The following is a 23,303-nucleotide window of genomic DNA, read 5'->3' on the forward strand; positions in this document are numbered from 1 at the left end:
CACAGCATTGAAGGCTTTCTCCTCCACCTCACCGCTGCCACCCACAGGGACAGCTCCTCCCTCCCTGGCACTCCTCTTGGCCCAGCCCACCGAGTCATGCCATCGCCTCAGCTCCTGGGGATTTGCTGCCTCCAACACTAGCTCTCTGTGGGACAAGGGAAAGGAGGTGGGAACGCTCAGGGTCTCGGGATGCTCCCCGCAGCCCCAGGCCGTCCTGAGACCCCGCCTGCCGGTCTGTTTGCAGGACGCAGACTTGGCTCGTTTGCTGAGCTCGGGCTCCTTCGGAAACCTGGAGAACCTCAGTTTGGCCTTCACCAATGTAACCAGTGCCTGCGCTGAGCACCTCATCAAACTGCCTTCTCTCAAGCAGCTGAACCTGTGGTCCACTCAGGTACATACTGCCCAACTGCGCCCTGCTCCGTGTCCCCTGCACCCTCCTCCTGCTCCCTCCTCCCTGCCCCTTTGCACCCTCCTCCATGCCCACCCTGCACCCTAGCCCCTGTACCCTCCTTGCACCCTCCTCCACGGCTGGCCTTTCTGTCTAGAGCCTGGTCCAAGTCACCTAATTACCACACCTCCTTCCTGGCTCGGCACCCACTTCCCGGAGGGCAGAGGAGGTGTAGAACATCATGAAGCCCATTGGCCCATTTCACAGTTGGAGTTGCTGAGGCCCAGGCCAGGGATGTGCCGGGCAGAGTCTTGGAGGCACTGAGGCAGAGCTGGGAACCAGAGCTGCCGCTGGCTGTGGGCCTTTTCGTCATAATGATGACACAGCACACGAGCGCTCGGTGTCGATTGAGCTGTTCCACACTTAGGTCACGCGCCTGTGAAGCGTAGGTCCCACTGTTCCCGCACTGTGCACAAGAGACACTGGGCATCTCAGCAGTCTCCCTTCCAGGCCCCACCCTCCTCTCTCTACCCCACTGCCCTGCCCAGGGAAAAACCACCTCAGCTTGCACTCAGCCCTCTTTGACAGATGGCAAAACCGGCTCGCAGGGAGGGCACCCATGTTCCCCCTGGCGGACGCTGGGTTTGAGTCCTTGGAGAGAAGTGAGAGCAGCCCAGACCCTGAGGCCGGGAGGCCTTGAACCTCAGAGCTAGGCTCTGTCTTCATCCCCTTCCTCCAGGTCATTTCCTGGGGTGCCTTGGGGGGCCAGAGTCCATCTCCAGGGCTGAGAGTTTCTGTTCTCCACAGTTTGGAGACGCCGGCCTGCGCCTCCTGTCGGAACACCTCACCATGCTCCAGGTGCTGAACCTGTGCGAGACGCCTGTCACAGATGCTGGCCTGCTGGCCCTCAGCTGTGAGTACCGAAGGGGCTGCCAGGGTGGGTGTGGGCTTCCTTCCTTCCTTCATTTATTCATTTATCAACTTGGCACCATGCACTGTGCCATGTGCTGGGATATAGTCATTCAGTCACTGAACAAGTGTTTATTGAGCATCTGCTATATGTCAGGCACCATTCTAGGCAGTGGGAACAAAACGGGGAAAATATTCCTGGCTTCTTAGGGCTTAAATTCTAGAGGAAAAATTAAACATGAGTGAAGCCCAGCCCATACCCTGTTGATGCTGTCATAACCCCTGAGGGACCAAGTTCGAAGAAAGTGCTCCAGTGCATTGTGACAGTGCTCCCCAGTCACCTTGTGCAGTCACTTGGGACCTCGTTAGAAATGCAGATCCTTCAGCCCTGCCTCACATCTGCTGACTCGGAAACTGCATTTTTAAAAATGCCTGGGTGATTCCTGGTGTATTAAAGTTTGAGAAGCACTGCCCTAATCGCAGGAGCCGCACAGTGCTCACTCGGAGAATGTGGGAATCACAATTCCTGAACCTATAGCCCTAATCTACTGAATGAAAATCCTGGCTGATGTTGAGCCTGGGGATCTGCATTTCCGGTTGGTGTAGATGAGCGGCCGCATGCCTCGGCTGGGAGGAATCACAGAAGGCTTGCCAGGGAGGCGATAGGATCAGGGTGTGAAAGACAGATACGTAGGAGTTTAGGAGTCGGCCAAAGGGGAGGCATGCTGGGCAGTGGCTGTGACTTCTACAAGGCGATTGGCAAATCTGGAATGGCTTGAAAGGGGGTTGGAGCAGGTGACAGGGTTAATGGAAGGCAGAGAAGATGAGGTTTGGAGCTACTTCTGTTCAAATGGCACTGTCACCGGAGTCACACAGTGTGAGTGGGCAGGGACTCTGGATAATGATGCCGATTCCTGGGCTCTGCTCCAGCCTCTCACTCAGCATGTCTGGGAGTGGGACAGGACATTCGTGAATTTCATAGGCTCGCCATGCAATTCTTTATGCAAACTGAAGTTCGAGGCCTGCCGTGAGAAGCCAAGGGGGCTTGAGTCAGCTTCCAGGGTTCCCTTGAGGGGATCGCCGGGCCTGTTCCATCAGGACTGGTCTAGGGTATGACACTCGAGCTCCAGGGATGTCTGGTCCAGGCAGTGGAGGAATACGACATGGGGACCAGAAGGGATGGAGGCTCAGCGGGCAGGGAGAGAACATGGGCCCAATTCAGACCAGAACATGCCTGAAACAGACTTTCTGTACGGAGTGGCCCCTGGCTTTGCCTCCCCTTCCTCATCTCCTGTCCACGGACCTCGGCATCTGCAGTCAGGCCCCCAGCTGGACCATCCCATACCTGCCTGCAAGCTGCCGCTTGTGGGGTCTTACTGACCTAGTGACTGTGTCTGTCTCCCTGCCCTGTACAGCCATGAAGAGTCTCTGCAGTTTAAACATGAATAGCACCAAGCTCTCGGCTGACACCTATGAAGATCTGAAGGTAATTCCTCCCCCCGCCCCCCCTTAGATCCTGGCATTTCACTCTCACGGAGCTTATTTTCAACCAAGAGAGGCTGTTACACCAGCAGATAAGCCAATAAAGAAGAGACTGGCAAGTTGAAAGGAGTAAAAAAGGGGGAGCCAATAGGGAATTGAGGGATTGGAAATGGCGAGTGCCTGTTTGGCATGGGCTGATCAGGGACAGTCCCTTTCAGGTGAGGCCACGTAAGCTGAGACCCAAGGGATAAACCAAGGATGCGAAGGGCAAGAGGAAGAGTGAATACAAAGGTCCCGAGGCAGAAAGGGTTGTAAGAGGTGATTTTGTAACAAATGTGACTAGAAAGTGAGAGAGTGGCCTGGGGCAGGCTGGATAAGGCCTGGTGGTAGGTCATGGAAGGACCCAATTTCATCCAGGTTCAGCAGAAAGTGTTAGAGGCTCGAACAGGGTGGTGAGTTATGCTTTTAAAAGCTTATTCCGACTATTATGGGGAAAATAGATTTTTTTGAGCAGGGAATAGAAGCAAGGAGGATGTTTATTGGGCTGGTGCTGTCACACAGCTAAGAGCCTGGACTGGCAGCCTGGCCAGGTTGGCAAGATGAAATTGGACAAAGTAAGTCTGAGTGGCAAAAAGTGGGGGCCCATTTTGTTTGTTAAAATGCACATCTTGTGGGGTGGTGTTTGGAGGAACCGCGCCTTTAGCAGCCTCCGGCCACCCCATTATCCTGGGCTTCTCATCAGATGCCCTGGGGGGAAGTGAGCAGGGCCACCAGAGCCAGCACCCGCACGCCCTGCACACTGCTGGACGGGGATCCCAGGCAGCCTTTGGCCAGGGCCCGTGCTCAGCGGGACCTCCCCCGTCAGCTCCCGTCTCCAGCTCCACCAGATCCGCAGCCTTGGGCTTGCTCACTGGCCGAGCCTCCAGATGCCTTCAGAGCACCCACTGTGTGCCAGGCTCATGCTGGGGACGGGGACGCTGAGGTGTGGCTGGCCAACCGCTAGCCAGGAGGAAGCGCAGCTAAGGGAGGCAGGATAGGGCTGGGGATGGGGGCAGAAGAGCCTTCACAAAAGGCGGTCTTGAGAAGCGAATCTGCCAGGCAGGCCGGAAGAGAGTGCTGTGCACAGGGTTCTGAGGGCCGTGCAGAGGGGTGGCGAGGGTGCAGGGAAGGCCAGGGCCAGGTCCGGGTAGGTGACCTCAGCACTGTCAGCCTCACTCAGGCGCTTGCCAGGAATGCCGACTCCAGGGTCCCCCAGACCTGTTGGATCCAAATGGGCATTCGAACCCCACTCCCAAGGATTCCCTTGCACTCAGAAGTTGGAGATGGCTGTTTCAGAGTCCCGAGTGCAGAGTGCCGGAGATTCCCGTGCTGCTCAGCAGGGGCTGTAGTAAACCTCTGGTGAAAAAGTCACTTTCAGTTGATGTTTAATTTTCACACATTCAGAAGATACATAGTGCCAACTTGATGATACTGGCCGGTGACAACCAGCCTCTGCTGCGGGCACTCAGAGCAGACCGGAGTGTGCTCTGCTTGGGGGAGGCCACGTAGTGCACTGCCCAGTCCAGCTAGATCTTCCCGTTTTTCAAGAGAACCTGAATATCTAGTTTCTTTTGTGCAGTCTCCTAATTTTGAAAGGTTGACTTAGCTATTTTTTACAACGCCGCACTGGTGACTGCAGGCCTCAGTTTATAACCTCTGTCTGGGCAGTGGGGAGCCATTGAGGGTGTTGAGCACAGGACAGAAGCAATGAGGAACTGTGTGTGCGCACGCGTGCGCATGCACTTGTATGTATGTGAGTGTTAAAAGTTTGCTCTGGCCAGTGCACAGCGAAGGGGGGGAAGGGGGGAAGGAAAGGCAGGAGCCCAGTCAGCAGCCTTTCTGTACAGTGTGGGCTTGTTAGGAAAAAGCCAGCTGTTTTTCAAAGACAGAAGAGAGGAAGCATGTCTGAATGGTAGGGATGGAGAGCAGGAAGCTGCTCTGAGAAATGGCAGGTGGAATTAGGTGGTCACAGATCCGAGATCGGGCATGAGGGAATCCTGAGAGGGAAGGACTCTGCTGACCCCCTGAAGCTTACAGTGATCCCCCTTCATTCACCTGCCCAGTTTCCAAGAATGATGAGGATATAAACCAGAGTAAAGGTGAGACTAGTTCCCTTCCATAGAGCACATGACAATGTGTGTGGGACAATGTCTGGGCTCGCCCTGCGTTTGGTATTTGATCCCTAGCATCATCCTGTGAGCCTAGGACTGGACTCAGATTCCTTCCACAGATGAGGAAACTAAGGCTTCAGGAGGTTCAAGGGCGGGTGTCCAAGGTCACGCGGCCAGCAGGTGATCCAAAGCCCCTCTGCGGTGGGGACGTGGAATCCCCAGCAGCTTGCTTTCACTAGCCATCACCTACTTTATCTGGGGCCAGAAACTTCTCTCTGAAGTCACCCAGCTCTGAGCTCCAGGGAGCGGAAGGGTTGGGGAGGACATGGCCCGGTTCTGGAAGGGACTAAATTTTTCTTGCTCCCCTGCAGGCCAAGCTTCCCAACCTGAAGGAAGTGGACGTCCGCTACACGGAGGCCTGGTGAAGCTCCACGTGGCAGGAAGGAGTTTGTAACCGCAACATACAACTCTTGACTAATAGCCGTAGAGCTGCCAGTCCTGGGGTCTCGCCCCAGAGTCCTGGCCGTGAGATAGATGGGGGAGTCTTTCTGGGGGCAGAGGGCGCCAGGGGAGGGGGTGGGAAGGGGATCCGTAAGCACGCCCAGCCCCCACCTAATTCTCTTAGCTTCTTAATTGGAACCTTGACCTGATCTAAAACGGACTTTGTAGCGACCAGAGGAGCATCAGCGGGTCGGGGAGGGGGCGGGTGGGGGGCTTGGGGAGGGGGGACCCTTTGTGGATTTTCTTTGCCTTTGTGTTTAATGCCATGTGGGAAAAGTCAACTCCGATGCCACCATCACATGACCCCGATGGGCCTCTGGGCCTAGAAGGATGCTTTCTTCCTCAGAAGCTCCTGCTGAGAATTCGCCCTGCCATTGGGACAAGAAGGCCCAGTCCCGTCATTGCACCCATCCTGTGTCCTCGCCATTGCTATGCAAAGTGATTCTTGTTGTACATAAGATTTAAATAATGCGCCTATTTAAGAAATGTTGACAAATTGCGGGTCTGGGACCTGCCTCTTATTTATGAAGTCTTTGACCCGCCCTCCCGCCCGCCCGCCCGCCCCTGGCGTGTAGTACTGTATGAACCAGTCGGCTGTCGGGGTAGTGGTAGTAGTAGTAGTATTTTTTTAAAGGAAACAGACAAAAAAAAAAGAACCTCCTTGGAAAATTAATTGCTTTTTCGTAATGGATTCTGTACGCTAACGCTCTCTCCTCCCACCTGTCTGTCCGCCCACCTACCGCTGTGCATTTCCCAGATGTCTCCAGCTTCCTCACGGGGCAGGGGTCAGGCTGGGGGAGGAGAAGTGGGGTCCCCACTTTGTATTCTTGCTCCTCTGAGGCCCCAGCTTTCTCTCTGCCCCTTTTACACATTTGGAGGGGGGCTAGCTACCCTGCCCCCCCCCCACCGCCCCCCACCGCCATCCCTGGAGAAGAGCTGCTCCCATCCCTGCCCCGGAGAGCACCCATCTCCGGTGGCGCCCGCGGTCCCCGTCCCTGACTGAGACCTGTGGCCTCCCCACCCTCCTGTGCTTCCCGTGCCCTCCTCATGCATGCCGCCTCCCTGCATGGTCTCTTGGGAGAAGAGAGAGACGTCGCCTCCACCAGCCTGACTGCCCACCCCACCCAAATGAATGTGACCACTGCAGCACAGACGCCCCTTCTGTCCTCATACCTGCCCTGATGACAAACCAACCTCCGTTTCTTTTATAAACAGTTGGCTTTTTCTTAATAAGCCCTCACTGTACAGAACAGCCCCTTTACAGTTTACTTGGGGTCCCCTCTCCCCCAAGACCCTTTTTCTGTTGGTTTAGCACAAATACTCCTCCAGCACCTCCAGACCTAACCCCCAGTCAATGTAATTGTTTTATATATATATTTAATCTTATTCAATGGAAACCATGCTTTCGTCGTTTTATACTTTGCTAGGTAGACTTTATTACCCCCCGACTATGCCCTCATTTTTTTAAAAAAGGAAAAAAAAAAGAAATTGGGTTTCAGTCTTAATTCATTTTACGTGCCAGGTTTTATTTCGTGTGTGTGTGAGTGTTCCGTTTTGTGTTTTGTTTTCGTTGTTGTTGTTTTCCGTTGTTTGGTTTTACTCTCTCCCCTCCGGTCCCATACTTTACAGCACTCTGGTGCGGGAAGAAGCAGAAGCAAAAAAAAAAAAAATTTAAAAAGAAAAAAAAAAAAGACGAACCAAGACATGCCACCTTTTCCCTTCGCACTGTTGCTTTTCCTGATGGTTATACTACTGTCACGTAGCTGTGTTCAGAGATGTGAAATACTTTCAGGCAAAAATAAACTGTAAGTGACTCATTGACATCTGGCCTTTCTGTATGGCTTCCAGGGGGCCTTGTGAAGGGATGAGGCGGGGCAAGACATAGGCCGAGGGCTGGGGGTTCACCTTTTGAGTGTCCAGGGCTTCTCATCCTCGGCTCTGTTGACGTTTGGGGCCAGGACTTCCTTTGTGGTGGGGCCGTCAATACACAGTAGCGTGTTGAGCAGCACCCCTGGCCATGCCACCCGTCCCCCAGTTATAACCACCAAAAATGTCTTCAGATGTTGCCCAGTGTCCCCAGGGGACGAAGTCACCCCCAGGGGAGAACTCTTGCAGTCGATCCAGACCGCTGTGAAGCAGGGCCTCACAGAAGCGCTAGTCCAGAGCTTCTTAGATGAATGTTCCTTCTACCGCAGGGTCTCTGGAAAACGCAGATCCTGATTCCTCAGGTCTGGGCGGGCCTGAGAATCTGCATTTCCTAGGAGCTCCAGGCTGTTTTATGAGGCTCTGAGGCTGAGTTCTCTGGCTCCTGGAGCCCTGCCCTTGTTCGGATTCCTGCCCTCACCCCCCTCTCTTTTCTGTGGCTTCATGCGTGTTTTCTGGGACGACTTCCCACATAAGGTACTTGTGATGGAATATTTATCTCAGAGCCTGCTTCTGGGGAAACCCAAACTAAGACAGTGACTAATCATGCTAGAGGACAGAGGGGTAGCTTGGAGGGAGAGCCCTGCCATGAGAGGCTGGGAAAACCCAACAACCTCAGGGTCACCAGGTATTCCTACCCTGACCTTAGCGACAGAGGTCTCTCCCGGCTGAGCTGGGGCCCGGGAATCAGCTTGCCCGGGGTGGCAGCTTACAGAAGCTCTCATGCATCCCTGCTGGGAGTAGAAATTGGTTTGACTGTTTTGGAAAAGCTAAAACATCTGCCCACCCTGTGACCCTGGGTATCCACTCTGGGTATATGTCCAAAAGAACTGAGCTCACACGTCCACCAAAAGACACAAGAATGTTTATAGCAGCATTATTCATAGTAGCCAAAAAGTGGAAACAACCCACAAGTCCACTAACCAGAGGATGAATAAATAAACTAGGATAGTCATACAGTGGAACAACACAAGTGTCTCCATCAGCAGAACACACACATACACACACACACATTCATATGATGGTATCCTGCAGAAACAGAAAACGAGCCAACAACTAATATACACGGTGACACGAATTAATTGGTCAGACATCATGTTATGTGAAAGGAGCCAGAAACCAATGAGTATTTGCTGTATGATTTCATTTAGATAAAGTTCATGAACAGGCACAAGCCACCTGTGATTATAGAGGCCACATTAGTGGTTATTTCTGCAAAGCGGGGGGAGATGGTGCTACTGACTGCAAAGGTAGGAGGAAACCTAGCGTGATGAAAATACTGTGCCTCTCAGCCTGTGGGTATGTGGATGTCTAAACACTCATAGCTCCACACTTAAGATCCGTGTGATTTACTGTATATGTCACACATCAACTTTTTAAATGTGCAATCAGATGGAAACAACTCAAATATCCACCAATGGATGAATGGCCAAATGATGGTATGTACAGACAATGGCTATTATCCATCCGCAAAAAGGAGCGAAGTCCTGAAACATGCTCCAACCTTTAAAATACGGTAAGTGAAACAATCCAATCACAAAGGAACGCACATCATGTGATTCCATTTATCCAAAATGTCTGGGATAGGCAAATCTATACATTAAGTGGATTGGTGTTTAACGGGCCAGGGAGTAACCGCTAAATGGGGGTGGGGTTTGGTTTTAGGGTGAAGAAAAAAATTTGGAACTAGATGGAGGTGGTGATTGCACATTGTAAGTGTTCTAAGTGCCACTTTGAGTTGTTTTTTTGTTGTTACGTGAATTTTGCCTCGATTTTTTAAAAAGTGGTATCAGAAGAATTTTTTTCAGTGGAAGGTTGGCGGCTGCTCCCCTGCTGCGTCTGGGCCTGGGAAGATGCGCGGTGCCAGTGCCACCATGATGTCTGCCAGGGCCGTCCCTGTCCATCCGTCCCTGTCCATCCGCAGGAAGCCTCTTGGCGTTTTTCTGTGTCCCCGCCTCAAAACACTATACTGCCATCTGCTGGACAGTTGACATAATAAATATACGAGATTGTATAATATACAAACTCTCTTAAAAGTGGCATCCTTGTGCAGTGTACAACCTGCACAGCTGTACGTGGTGGAACATGTGACTTTGCTTTATGTTTCAGTGTACTCTAGGCAGATCTGGATAAGGCCCGGAAAGCCTCCGCGTTAGCCTTCCCTCCTGTTCTCGTTCCAGCCCTGAGCAAGGCAAGCCTGGGCCAGCCTCTCAGATTTGTCAGGGAAATGAAATCCACCTGGCCCCGAGCTACTAATCAGTGTGTTGAAACCTGACCTTCGGACCCACCTCCAGAAATGAAACCTTCCTGGAAGCACTTTTGGTCATTTCCACAGAAGCGGGAGGCCCGAGGGCGATCTGGAGGGTTCTCCACCAAGCTCTTGGCAGCAGACTTCTTGGCTGTTTGTTTTCCCTCTGAATGTTACGGTAGGATTAATGACCTGTTCCTCTGAGACACGGGGCTTATGTCTCCTCTCTAATTTGCCAGGGAGAAGGGGCTGCTGGGTCCAGGGGGAAGGAGGCTCAGGATATGGGCTGCTGGAATCTCAGCTGCTTCGGGGCACAGGAAGGACACCCCCACACCCCGCACTGCAGCTGCTCGCTGCCCACCGCTCCCCAGCCCCTCCCTGCCGCGGGGGATTTTCTGGGGGGGGAGGCGGGGCTGTGATTCTCTCATGGGCTTCTTCGTGGATAGCAGTAGTGCATCTTAAGCTCCTGGAGTTCCAGCCTTGTCCATCGTAGGCTTGGGGTTGGGTGTCTGTCCCCTGACGGGTGGCTGTTGGAGACCAGTACCGTCTCATAGAAGTAGAATGTAAGCCACACGTGTAATGTAAAATGTACTAGCCATATCTTAAAAAGAAGAAATTAATACCCCAATATCATTTCAATATGTAATCAATACAAAAATTACTGAGATATTTTACATCTTATCTTTTTTTCTCGTGAAGCCTTTGAAACCCGATGTGTGTTTTGTACTTCCAGCCCATCTCATTTGGGACCAGTTACCTCTCAAGTGCTCAGCAGCAGCCCCATGTGACCAGTAGCACTCTTAGGGACAGCATAGTTCTAGAATTTCTATAAACCTGGAGCTAGGGCAATGGCGTCATGGTAGAAAAGTGGGGAGCTGCAAGGGGACAGGACTTGAAACAACATTCAGACACTGGTAAAAAAAAAAAAATGGCTTTACTTAGATGGCACGCATTGAGGGGCCCCCTCGGAGCCTGCTGTGAAAGACCCCAAGCAGGAAAGGCTCTCTGGCCTGACCCCCTGGGGGGAACTCTGGCAGCGCTTCCAGGCTAAGGAGTCTAACCCCCAGCCCCACCAGAAAGCAAACATCTATTTTAATTTATTTTTTTTTAAGTATTATTTACAAGAGAAAGACTCACGGATCATAACAATGCATTTCTGTGGAATATGAATGAATGAATGAATGAATGAATGAAAGAAAGAAAACTGATGCGAAGAAAGGAAACCAGCTCTGCTGATGAGGGCAGTGGGCTGGGCACCACGTACACCTAACATTGGGGAGTGGGCGGCGAGACTGGATTCTTGACTTTGAGCTGAAGACAATCATCCGTGTACCAGAGGCCACCAGGCCGCAGGCTTATTCAGAGCTGTCTTATTAGCCGTGGATCCTGTAATGGACCCAGGGTCTGTCTCCTTCCCATCATCCACCAGAACAGCGCCTTCCTTTGCTTCCCATAGCCTTTCATTAATTCACCCACTCATTTATTCACTGAACAAAAATGCATTGCACTGAACCTTGAAAACACTGTACTAAGTAAAAGAAGCTAGTTACAAAACTCCACATATTTTATAATGCCAGCGTATGATAGGGAGCTCTATGGAGACAAAGTCTATCAGTGGTTGCTCAGGGCTGAGGGGCTGAGGGAACACAGAGCAGATACCCAAAGGGCATTGGTTTCTTTTTGGAGTGATGGAAGTGTCCTAAAATTGACTGGTACTGACTGTACAACTCTGTAAATAATACTGAAAACCACGGAATTGTACAGTCGAATGATTTGTAGGACATGTGAACTATATCTCAATACGGCTGTTTTTAAAGAAACGTATTGTGCACTTACTGGAGACTCGAGTGAATAAAACAAACGCCATCCTCTGCCGCATGCAGTCTGAGGGAGAAGGAATCCATTAGACAAATAATCCCACATGCCGTTTTTCACAACGCTAGAGAGAGCTAAAAGGAAGTGCAGGCTGGAGCGTGCGCCTCCAAGAGTGGGCGGCATCGCCGCTGCCCCACGCCCCCCACCTCGTCCTAGACCAAGAGAAGGAGCCGGAAGCGAGCAGCCCCGAGGGCGGGTGGGGGCGGTAACAGCTTCCAGGCAGAGGGAAGAGCAGGTGCGGATGCTCCGAGGCAGTGCCTGGCTCTTGGGTGGAAGGGACTACTAGAAGGGAGGAGGTGGAAGTATGGGGGGATAAGCACCAGGAGAGCGAGGCGAGGCCCCCGAGGGCAGAGGGAAGCCGTTAACAGGCGGAGGCGGAGGCGGAGGCGGAGGGGTGGGGGAGGGGCTCTATGATAATTTGGGAATTGTTTAAATAATCTGGCTTTGTTGTGGAATGGACGGAAGGGAGACACACTGGGAGGAGAGAAAGGGGCGGCACACCACCTCCCACTTTCCTATTAAAATGTGCATTCTCCCTGGGAGGGGGCTTCCTGTTAATAGAACAGGAAGTCTGTATAGCTAGAAGCCAGCTGAGAGCAATTTGAGCACTAAGGGGCAGGAGGAAGCGAGAATCTGGAAGGTGGCAGGCCTGCGAGGCCTGGCTGGCCTGGCTCACACCTGTCTGCCCATGGTGGCCAGGAGAGATCAGAAGCCGGGGTGGCAGCTCCTACGCCTCTGATGTCCCAGCTGCTACAGATCCCAGCTGGGGCTGCGCCAGGCCGGCAGATGGGGGCGGGAGGCAGGAGGCAGCGTTCAGGACCCCAGGTCTATGACGTCAGTGTTGCCGTGGAGACCATGGCTTCCCTCTGCACGCTTTGCAGCTGCAGGAGACCCCCGGGCTGGGAAGGCTTTGCATGGCAGAGGGAAGCAGAAGGCATTGACCTATAGGTCCTGCAGGCCTGCGGCTCTGCCCCAGAACCTGGCCCGGGCACAGGGCAGGGTACCAAGACCGGGAGGGGCTCCCCGCAGCCCTCAGCCGGCCCCGGGTTGCCCAGGCGCAGTTCCTTTCTTGCAGTCTGGGAGAGCCTTGGCATAAAGCAGCCCAGGCATCTCCCGCGGCCCTCCCCTACGGTAGCAGACCAAGCCGAGCAGAGGGTCCCTCTAACTTAGCCCTCCCGCCCCACATTCCTTGTTCCATTGTTTCATTTCCAATGCCCCTCATTCAATAAGCATTTACTGAGGCCCTCCTGGTGCCAGGCGGTGTCTCAAAAGCTTTGCCAGAGCTCAGGTAATCCGCGACCCAGCAAGGGAACGGGGCACCCCAACACGGAGCTGGCCCGCGGCCAGCGGCCTCCGTGAAGCAGCCGCATGAAGCGGTGTTCTCTTTGTCCCTAAACCTTGATCTCCGAAATCTTTCTTTCCTCATTCTGAAAAACACCTGCAGTAGCAAAATGTCCAGGCTAATCTACAACTTTAGTCTCTCATCCAATTTCAGGTTCATTTTGAGCCTCTTTCAGGAGTCCCTTCTTTCCGTGGTGGGAGGAGATGGGGTGGAAGGTGGAAAGTGACATGTGTCTGGTACTTGGCTGGCGCTGTCCTTGTGCTTGTGTGGTCATTGTTGCTTCTCTGTCTGGTCATGGGTCCATGGGCATGTTCAAATAGTAGCCCAAGCATGTGCTTCTGGGGGACCTGTGGGGCAGGGGGAGAGGTCGGGATCCCCACAGCATGTCCCCCCATCCCAGCTCCCTCCCCCTGTGGCTCATTTCCCACCTTGCACTGCATCCCGCTGCGGCCAGGGCCTCTGGGTGGACACTGCAAAGCTGTCTGGGACCCTGCTTCCGGCCGGTGTTCACGTGACTCCCCGAAGCTCCCACCACCCTGACGCGCCACGTGGCCTCCCCCAGCACCTCCTGTCCGTTCTCTTTTCCCCAGGGGCGGCTGCCGGACAGTGGTGAACTTGGGACCTGGGAAGGGGAGTCTCCCCTCTTCTCTCCCCACTCACCCCACCCCAGTTTAGTTGGCACTGGGATGATACGTGGGGAGAGCAGGACCTTTGCAGCCACTTTTTAATAAGGCTTCGGGTCTGGTACCCAATTTTCTGGCTTACTCTAGAATGTGGGGAACTCACTCCTAGAGGCTGATTTCAAGACCACTGGAGAAGTCCTATTCAGTATCCTCTTCCTTTAACCATTCATTCACCTATCTACCCATCCATCGTCCATCACCATCCATCATCATCCATTCTTCCACCCGTCCATCCATCTTGTGAAACTATGTGCTGGTCACTCTAGGAGGTGTAGAGATCCAGGAGTGAACGAACAAGACTAAAACTCTGAATACGAAAGATGGATGGAGACAGTGGAGAAAGGGGCCAAGGGAAAGCCTCACTGAGAAGGTGATACATGGACTGAGACTTGAAGGCGGGAGGATTCACGTGGGTATTTGGGGGAAGAGCATCCCAGGCAGAGGGAGCAGCCAGTGCAAAGGCCCCGAGGTTGGAGCGTGTATGGAACGTTAGAGGAACTGAGGAGACTCTGCAGCTCTCAGAGCTGAGTGAGCATAGAGAGGACAGAAGAGGGCCAGCCACCTGTGGTCCTGCTGGATCCTGGGAGGACTTTGGTTTTACGGTCACTCTGCTCTTTTCATAGTGGCTCAACAGGCACACTGCCCTTTTCTGAGGGTCCTCCTGGGCACCACGGCATCTCGCCTCCAAATACCCTTGTTATTCCCATTGTACAGATAAGAAAACTGAGGCCTTAGCACATAAGGTAAACCCAAAGGGATGAATAGGGATTAGGCTGGATACATGTGGGCTGGGGAGAGCCCAGGCCTCTGTAATGTTCTGGGAGAAGAGGCAGTGAGGCCTCTGCTGTCTCCCAGTCCTCCTTGCCACGGGCCGACAGCCCAGCCCTCCTGAGTCATAGCCAGCAGCCTTAGCATTAGCCCCCTCCCCCAGGGGCAGATGGAGAGACAGAACCAGGTGTTTTCTATCTGGCAGGCCACAGGGCCTTGTGGGGAGGGATGGGCGTGGTTCTCAGCAGAAAGAGATGAGATCGGGTGGGCTCAGGTGGGGAGGTTGCTGCCGGGATGGCCAACAGTCCCGGGGCCAGAGCGTGTTCCTGGGCTGCTCGGGTTTGTCCACGGGGACCGGGCACCAGTCCCATCCCACAGCGATCCAGGGTCCATGTTCTCGGTAAGTCCCCTGGCCTATCTCAGCCAATAACATAGAGGAGATGATTAGAAATGTTTGTTCATTCCTTTGATAAATATTTATATGAATCTACTCTGTGCTAGTCCCTGTGTTCTGGGGTGGGTGGCGAGCTGGGTGGGTGGATCAATGGCTAGATGGGTAGGTAAATGAACCATAGGAGGGTGAGTGGATGGGTAGACGCATGGGTCGGTGTGTAGGGGGATGAGTGCATGGTTCAATGACTTGTAAATGGATGTGTTAATGATCTGTTTCTGTGTAACAATCACCCCAAAATTTAGTAGCCTAAAACAACAAGCATTATCCTACCATTTCTGTGGGACAGGAATTCGGGAGTGACTTAGCTAGGTAATTTCTGGCTTAGGGTCCCTCCATTTAATTGTAATCAGGTGTCGGCTGGGGCCCCACTTCCGTGATGGCTCCCTCACACAGCTGTTGGCAGGAGGCTTCAGTTTCTCCACCGCTGTCACTTCTGCTCCTCCCCACCCTCCCCACCTCCCCGTTTGTTAGAAGGAAGTCACAAAGTTCAGCTCTCAGGCAGAGGGGAAATTACGCTCCACCTCTTGAAGGAAGAGCATCAGAGAATTCGTGGACAAATTTAAATACCCTCGCAATAGAGAAGTGGATGGCGCTCTATTCTTCTCGATGCTGCAATCTTAGAATTGTCTTAGACCAGGGACTCGCCATCGTGGCTGCATGTTAAATTCATCTGGGACACTTGTAGAAGATGTCAGTGCACAGGGCTCAACCCCTGGTATCATTTAATTGTTGTGGGGAAACCCTTGGATATTTGCGGGGGTTTTGTTTTTTTGTTGTTGTTGTTTTGTTTTGTTTTGTGGGATGATCTTGAACTTTAATCCTAAAATCCAGCGTTTGTGTCTTCACTACATTGCTTTTATTGTGGTAAAATGTAAAATTTACCATTTTAGCCATTTTCGAGTATGCAGTTCAGTGTCATGAAGTACATTGTGGTACAGCCATCACCTCCAGATCTTTTTCACCATTCGAAACTGAAACGCAACCCACAAAACAGTAACTTCCCATTCCTCCCTCTCCAGCCCCTGGTGATCTCTATTCTACTTTCTGTCTCTGAATTTGACTACTCTGCGTACGTCACGTAAGTGAAATCATACATACAGTATTTGTCCTTCTGTGACTGGCTTATTTTACTCAGCGCAGTGACATTCAATGTTCATTTATGTTATAGCATGTGTCAGAATTCCGTTCTTATGCCAAGTAATATTCTATTGTCTGTATATGCCATATTTTGTTTATTCCTTTATTCGTCAACAGACATTTAGGTTGTTTTCACATTGGTATTTTTTCCCAGGTGATTCCGATGTGCAGGCAGGGATGAAACCCAAAACCTTAGACCAGTGGTTCTCAGTCCTGGCTGCACATTAGAATCACATGAGAGCTGTTTAAAAAAATACCAGTGCCTGGTGCCTACCCCATTCAGAGTCTCTGGGGGCGGACCCAGGCGGCTCCTGCGTGCAGACTCATTTCAAAGCCTCTTCTGCCCCCTGGTGGCACAACTGCCAACAGCCCTGGTAGCAACGCTTGGGATCCTCCCTCTCCAGGACCATCTTGCCTGCCCATAGGGAGGCAGCAGTTCCCCAAGGATATGGGGACCCTGCAAGATTCTACCTGTCCCCCTTCTCCCAGTGTACTTCCTGGATAACCTTGCATGGCTCCACGTCTAGAAGAACAGATGAGTGTATTAGAGAGGAGAAGGCACAGACAGGCAGAAGACTCCGCTTCTTGACAGCTGTGTGACCTGGAACAAGCTATTTAACCTTTGCCTCAGTTTCCCTGGCTTTCATTAGGATACCCACTGCTCCTCCCTCTGACAGTCCCTGAGGTCGCAGGTGAGTATGCGTGTCCATATAGAAGGACCTAGGGCAGGGTTTCTCACCTTCAGGCACTGTTGACATTCGGTGCGGGGAGCCGTTCTGTGCGTTGTCATTGTAGGGTGTTGAGCTGTGTCCCTGGTCTCAACCCACTAAATGCCAGTAGAAACCGCGCCGCGCCCGCCCCCCTGCCCCACGTTGTGACCATCAAAAATGTCTCCAGGTATGGACAGAGGTACCCTGAGTGTAAGGTTGTCAACATGTTTCCTTGTTAAATGTGCATTTCAGGTAAACAACTCACAACTTGTTAGTATAATCATGTCCCAGAGATTGCCTTTTTATTTGCTAAATTCAGAAACTCTACCCAGGGGACAAAATCCCCCTGGCTGAGAGCCCCCTGGCTGAGTTCTGATACCTGTCGAGGAGGCTAAGATGCCCAATGGGGATGTTGCAGCAGGGGTAGGCACCTCCCAGGGTTCTACCTGCGGACAGGCCCGGCACTGGACTGGGGGCAGCTGTCAGGGAGGAAGCCGGGTTCACAGTTGGGCCTTCTCCACGACGTGCTGAGGGCCAAGGTGGGGGGAGGGGGGCCGCCTTGTTTTCCTAACACCTGGGGCTGTTGGGGACAGAGCAGTTTGTGGCTGACCACAAGTTGAAGCAGTTCACCCCAGCTTTTCTCCAGGGAGAACCCAGGCCCCGAGTGATGGGGATGTGGCCCAGCTTTCTCATTTGTGAGAGAAGGAAACAGGGCCAGAGAGGGACAGTGACTGACCCTGAGTCACACAGCCGACTTGTGGCAGTGGCAAAGCTGGTGTCTGACTCTTCAGACCAGAGCTTTTGCCCCTTGGGTGGAGTCTGGGAGTGTCCTCGATTCCTGGAAAGTTCTCTGGGAGCCCTCAGCATTTTCCAGACACAGAGGCACTCAGTCAGGGCAGCCTCATGCTGAGGCTGGACCACCCGTGGTCCCTAACTGCTTTCCATAGTCCAGGGGAGCACTGGAACCCCCTCTTCTGGGGCTGCCCCCGCAACATTCTTCTCTTGTTTCTGTTTGATGGGGAGAGGTGACACGAGGAAGTGGTGAAGCTCTCGGACTTGGTGCTAGGCCGTCCAGTGCTGAATGCTGATCCCACCCCTCGCTGTGACCTGAGGCACCGGTGCCTCAGTTTCTTCATCTGTAAAAGGGGAGCGATGAAAACTACACCTGCCTCGAGGGTCGTTAGGAGGAGTCAGTGATTTATCAAGTATGAGTGCTTAGGACAGCGTGTGGCAGGTAGTAAGGTTTGTCATTTATCTTACTTTTCTCCCTTCTCTGGTGACATCAACCCCCCTCCCTTGAGGAGCTGGTTCCGTGAAACTGTCAATCGCAGCCACCAACCCCACCCTCCGTTAAGGGGGCATGTGAGTCAGGAAAGGCCAATCACTGCACCCTGTCACCTTCGCCAGTCACTGGGTGAGGAATGAGACCAACCCGATAAAGGTCTTGTTGATTTGAACTGTTGGACCCAGCCTAACCCGAAGCCGTTTCCTCCCTGGGATTCCTAACATGTAAGACAACAAATCTCCCATTTTGCTTGAGGAAGTTTGAATACAGTTCTGAGCGTACACCCTTGTGGCTCCATAGAGCATGAGGGGGCCCTATGTGTTTGAGCTGTGGTCAAGAGAACACAAACGAGAAAAATACCCACCACGGGCCAGGTGCTGTGCTGAGGTTTTGCTCTTATTTTAGTTGTATTGTGATAGGTGTGGAAACTGCAGCTCAGAGAGGAGAGTGACTTGGCCAAGGCCACATAGCCAGGAAGGGGAGTCACTTTTATTTGAACTCAGGCAGTCCGGCTCTAAAGGAGAGGCATCTCCCACAGCACCAAGTGGCTCATTACCTGCAGGGGGGCATTTTTTTTTTTCATTAAAAAAATTTTTTTTTCATTGTCAAAAATATAAAATTTACCATCGGGGGAAGATTTCTAAAGCAGTATAGCCCGTCTCAGTCAAACTGTGCCCTAGAGCATTCATTGCTTGAAGTGGGCTGGTGTCTCTGGAAAGTGGTGGCTGGGACTCAGTCATTCACGTGTTTACTGAGCACCTACTATATGCCGGGCAGTGTTCAAGGCAGGGTCCAGTGTTCAAGGTGAGGCAAAGAGGGGCCCAGGGGTGCAGCATTTAAGGTGGCGCTTGCGGTTGGGGGTGACCCCATTACGTACACAGCCTGGGAGGGAGCACCACCTCGAGTCCTGTGCCCCAGGAGCTTAGCTTGGACTTAGCCCTGGTTCAAGATCAAGGAGATTTTAGATAGCTTGGCAGAGTCCCAGCCAGTCAGTCCAGGAAGAAATGATTCTGTCAACAGTGGCGCTTAGCACAGTGATATACAACGTGGCATGATTACGGCTCTCCGGGGAAGGGGGGCCGGCACCAGCACAAGTGAACACCGTGATGCTGCCCGTGGACAGCCTCCTGAAGGAAAGGGACAGGTGCTCTGGCAGGGGCGTTACCCAGACCAAGGCCACCTCTCCCAGAAGGTGATGTTTCCAAGCTGACCGGCCCCTCCTCAGAGGCCGAGCCGGGGCTCCCAAGCTCCTAGGTTTTCATACTCTGCCTGCTTCCTTTGTTCCGCGAGCCCTGGGGGTGGTGGCTGCACAGTCATTATTAAGCCCCGATACCTTACTGTCTGCATGTCATCTCTTTGGTTCCCAATACCTGGTCAACAGTTCTTTACATTACATTCTCTCCATTTAAAAAACCCAGCCAGCTCTCTGTCTCCTGCGGGGGGCTCAATGACACAGATGGGTGGCAGTCAGCCTGGCAAAGAGCAGAAGACAGAGCAGTCCAGGCAGAGGCACCTGCTCAGCCAAAGGCCGGGAGGCCGGAGGGAGCGAGGCACATTCCAGGAGCCGGGTCCAGAGGGGCTGCAGGGAGTGAATGGGTGGCAAGTAGAATTAGGTGACAGGTCAGCTCTGGTGGGCACCGAGTCTAGGTGAGATCCTTGGGGCAGTGGGGGGCCGTGGAATGCTTAATGACTGAGCAATGTGATCTGATTTATCTTCCAAAAGATTGCCTTGGCCTCGGTGAGCCTACCTCGTTGGAGGGGGCAAGAGCGAGTGTTGGGAAGGTGTGGTGGGGGGGAGGCAAGTGAGGAGGTGACTGCAGTGTTGGGGGCTCATTACCTCACAGAGAAGTTCGCTCAGGTGAGGTCGCTCTGATGGTGAGGAGCAGCCCGCTTACGGGAGCCCCAGACTGGCATCGGGAGGCTTAGCCCCCGACTCAACCCGCCTTGCGGTGTGTCGGCTCCCACGCGCCTGCGTCTTATCTGCTTTGCGCAGAACGTTGCGGTCCCTCCGGCGATTCTTCCCTCGAGACGCGTAATAAGAAAGAGAACAGTTTGCTCCCTAGGTTTACTTTGGGCCCATGCCTGTGCCATTCTTCTTGGAATAATATTTTTAAGAACATAAACTCAGAGGAGTCTTGAGGAAACCAGTTATACTGAATTCAATTATCAAGATATAAAAACCCGAATTTGTGATATAACATCTGAGCTTGTTATTGACACATTTCATGATCAGACCTAGCGACCAGTATGACAACATGAGACTGTCGGGGTAGAGATGAACATCAGTGATATTTTGAGATGCCTTCAATGACTGATGGATATGAGCATATCTGAGACTTCTTTGAATGAGGAACTCACAGGTCCCATTGATACTCCTGTTGCCTATGGTCATAATACAGAGGAATGCTAAATTTCATTTATAGATTAGTGCAGATAAGGGTATAAATTTTCTCCCCATCTGTATTAGTCGGCTCGAGTTGTCATAACAAAATACCGTAGACTGGGTAGCTTAAACAATAGACATTTATTTCTCACAGTTCTGGAAGCTGAAAGTCCAAGATCAAGGTGCCATCTGATTGTTTTCCTGCTGAGGACCCACTTCCTGGCTAGCAGACGGCTGCCTTCTCACCATGTCCTCAGTGGCCACTAGCCCCATCATAGAGGCTCATCCTCGTGACCTGATCTAAATCCTAATCACTTCCCAAAGGCCCCACCTCCACATACCATCACATGGGGGTTAAGGCTTCAGCATGTGTATTTGAAGTGGGGAGGGAACACAAACATTCAGTCTATTATACCATCAAAGTTCATAGACCCCTTTGACCACAATCTCCGGGCTAAGAACCAATGCTCTAATGGAGAGGGCCGTGTTTGATGTAAGATAAGCTGCTTAGGAGGGAGGGGAGATCACCACTCCTCCCCCCTCCCACCCCCCACCTCAAAAAAGGCATGTTCGACTAGCAAAGACTGCCATTCCCCTACCCGCTTAGGTTGGAGAGGTGGCCTCCCCACAGCTCTCGAGGGGATCACCCAACCCCATCTAAGCCATTCCTGTATTCCATCTTCATTCACACTGGAAATAGGCACCATATCCACACTGAGCCGATGAGAACTCGGGTTCACAGCTTCCTCTGGAACTGGTGGGTCAGAAGCTCTTTCCCCTTTGTGGGTGGGAAGCTGGGAGGAAGGAAACTTGGAGCTACTGTGGGGAAGAGCCTGCGTGAAGGCAGGGCCCTCCCCCTAGAAGGAAGTAGGGAGCAAGAAGAACACAAAGCCCTGAGGACACTGAGCTCCTGGAGACAGCTATGACTGTAGCCTTACACTTTTAGTTGCTTGAGCTGATCATTTCCCTTTTTGTTTGAGCCAGTTTGAGTTGAGTCTTCTCTCACTTGCAACCAAAAGATTCTGATTTCACAGCAACGGAGTCCATAAATAGTAGTAATGACAGGGGGTGATGAGGAGATGAGCATGGAAAAGGAGCTGGGAAAGAACCGAACTGTTCTGAATAATAGGGAAAAAAAACTTTCAATTTTTGAGAGGAATCCAGAGGGGAGGAAAGAGGAGCCATCAAGACTGGACACTATGTGAAGGAAAGGGATATGGAAGTACTGCTTTTTCTAGAACAAAAATGTCTACCCTTAACCCCAATACTAATATGGACTTTAAAAGGAATGTTATGCAATGGAATCTTTTGCCCATCATTCTATAAACGTTTGTTAAAGAATACAGGAATCATCAAATGCTCCTTGTAAATGAACCCCAGCAAAGGAGCTGGGTTTTGTATCCAGGGCACTGCAGGGCTGAATTAGAGAAGGTGTGTTCAGTTACATGTAGTGTTATGGGTTCCCTTTCCTCCTTGCTGACTCAATGCTCGAGTGCCCAGCCAGAGACTGAATCATGATCAATCTAAGCCAGTCATGGTATTCCCAGTCTTCTTCCCACTGATTGGACGGGATGGGCATGTGACCTGGTGTGAAATAAGTAGCAGCGCCAGGAGCTTTCCATGATGATCTGTGGCCGCCTGAATCTTTTCTCAAGTTCCAAGACTCCTTACCATTGCCACCAAATATCTTTGCCTTTGATCATTCTCTATCTCTTCCAGCTTGAATTTTGCTGAATTCCATCCAACAAATACAAAAACAATAACTATAACATAGGAATGAATGTATCCAAAATATTTAACAACTAGGGTGACATGGACACTGGCCAATGAATGGCCACTGGCCACGGATAAGCGGCTGTATGGCAAATATCAGTAGGTTGTCAACCTCAAGTACACTCCATATTATGAGCAGCATAGGCTGGATCCTGGGGCCGCAAAGATAAGTTATGCACATTTATTTGTTCTCAAGGCAGCCCATTGGGTCGCTTCTGCAAGAAAAAGTAGGTAAATCTAGAATGCAAGCATTTCACATTTTCCTTGAGGTTCTGACCGTGGCTACAGGTTAGAATCAGGTGGAGTGCTTTGTCCAGACTGATTCAGCAGATCTGGGTTGGCACTGGCATGTTCGTTTTAGCAGAGAACCATAGGTTGAGGACCTCGGCTTACAGTTATCTATTCAAAAGCTGACTTCGGTGGCCAGACTTTATTCTTGAACTTCCTGCCTGTAATGCAAGTATTTGACTAGCTGTAGGAACAAGATAGCCTATTAAAAGGTGCTTCCTTCCTTTTTCTTCTTTACTGCTTAGAAAGGAGTAGGTGTTTCAAGGAGGAACATGAGTGTACTTCTGAGGCAACATGACATCAAAGACTAAAGTACATGGCCACTAGAAAACTGAACAGTAAAGTGAATGACAGGATCCTAAAGTTGCTAAGCTAGTGTTAGCACTAACCCTAAAGTTGATCAGAGAAAGTCAATCGATTGTTCCTTGTGGTGGTGTGGTCACACATAGAGCCTACTGGCTAAAGGGAGGTAGAAAGTGCATGCAGGCCTGCCCAGTATATCCTGGCTTATAAATGCAGCATCTGTTCCAAGCAGATGCCCTTGTGCCACATGAGAACTACTGCTTGGACAGCCCTCACCTCTTCTGTCCCCACTCCCAGCACGGAGACTGCAACTCCCAGAAATCACTTGAGCTGGACGTGGAAGCGTGCTGAGGCTGCGAACGCGCTGCATTCTGGGAGTTGTAGTCCACAGAGGCCGGAAACTTCTGTGAGTGGTGCATTCTGAGGAAGGAAGTTTTTAAGTAGTCCAAGACCCGGGAGGGCGAAACCCAGATTATCTAACCAGAACCCAACTGTAATGGCAAGAGATTAACAATTTTGGGATTATAGTTAATGTGTAGGATTTGCTTTTGTTTCTCTCCTCCCCCAGCACTTAAGGAAGCATAGAATCTATACTTCTATTTAACTGGCAGATTAATCGCCCTGAGTCCGTTTCCTTATCTGTAAAATGGGCATATTAATAATTCAACTTGGCAGTCTTGATAACGTTGATCAGGCAACTA

At 51.7% G+C, this 23,303-nt stretch overlaps 1 protein-coding gene across 1 annotated transcript in view; it reads left to right on the forward strand.

The window, feature by feature from the left end:
- The window catches only part of LOC107521320 (c-Maf inducing protein), a 230,503-nt gene extending 223,252 nt beyond the window's left edge, over positions 1-7,251 (forward strand). Inside the window, exons 18-21 of the mRNA XM_016165886.2 lie at positions 245-391; positions 1,196-1,301; positions 2,713-2,783; positions 5,301-7,251. Coding sequence (XP_016021372.2) covers positions 245-391; positions 1,196-1,301; positions 2,713-2,783; positions 5,301-5,354 — 378 coding nt within the window. The 3' untranslated portion in view covers positions 5,355-7,251. The remainder of the gene's footprint in view (positions 1-244; positions 392-1,195; positions 1,302-2,712; positions 2,784-5,300) is intronic.
- The last annotated feature ends 16,052 nt before the right edge of the window (positions 7,252-23,303 follow it).

This window comes from Rousettus aegyptiacus, unplaced genomic scaffold (assembly GCF_014176215.1).
Source record: "Rousettus aegyptiacus isolate mRouAeg1 unplaced genomic scaffold, mRouAeg1.p scaffold_m13_p_14, whole genome shotgun sequence".
In the NCBI taxonomy this organism is placed as follows: Eukaryota; Metazoa; Chordata; class Mammalia; order Chiroptera; family Pteropodidae; genus Rousettus; species Rousettus aegyptiacus.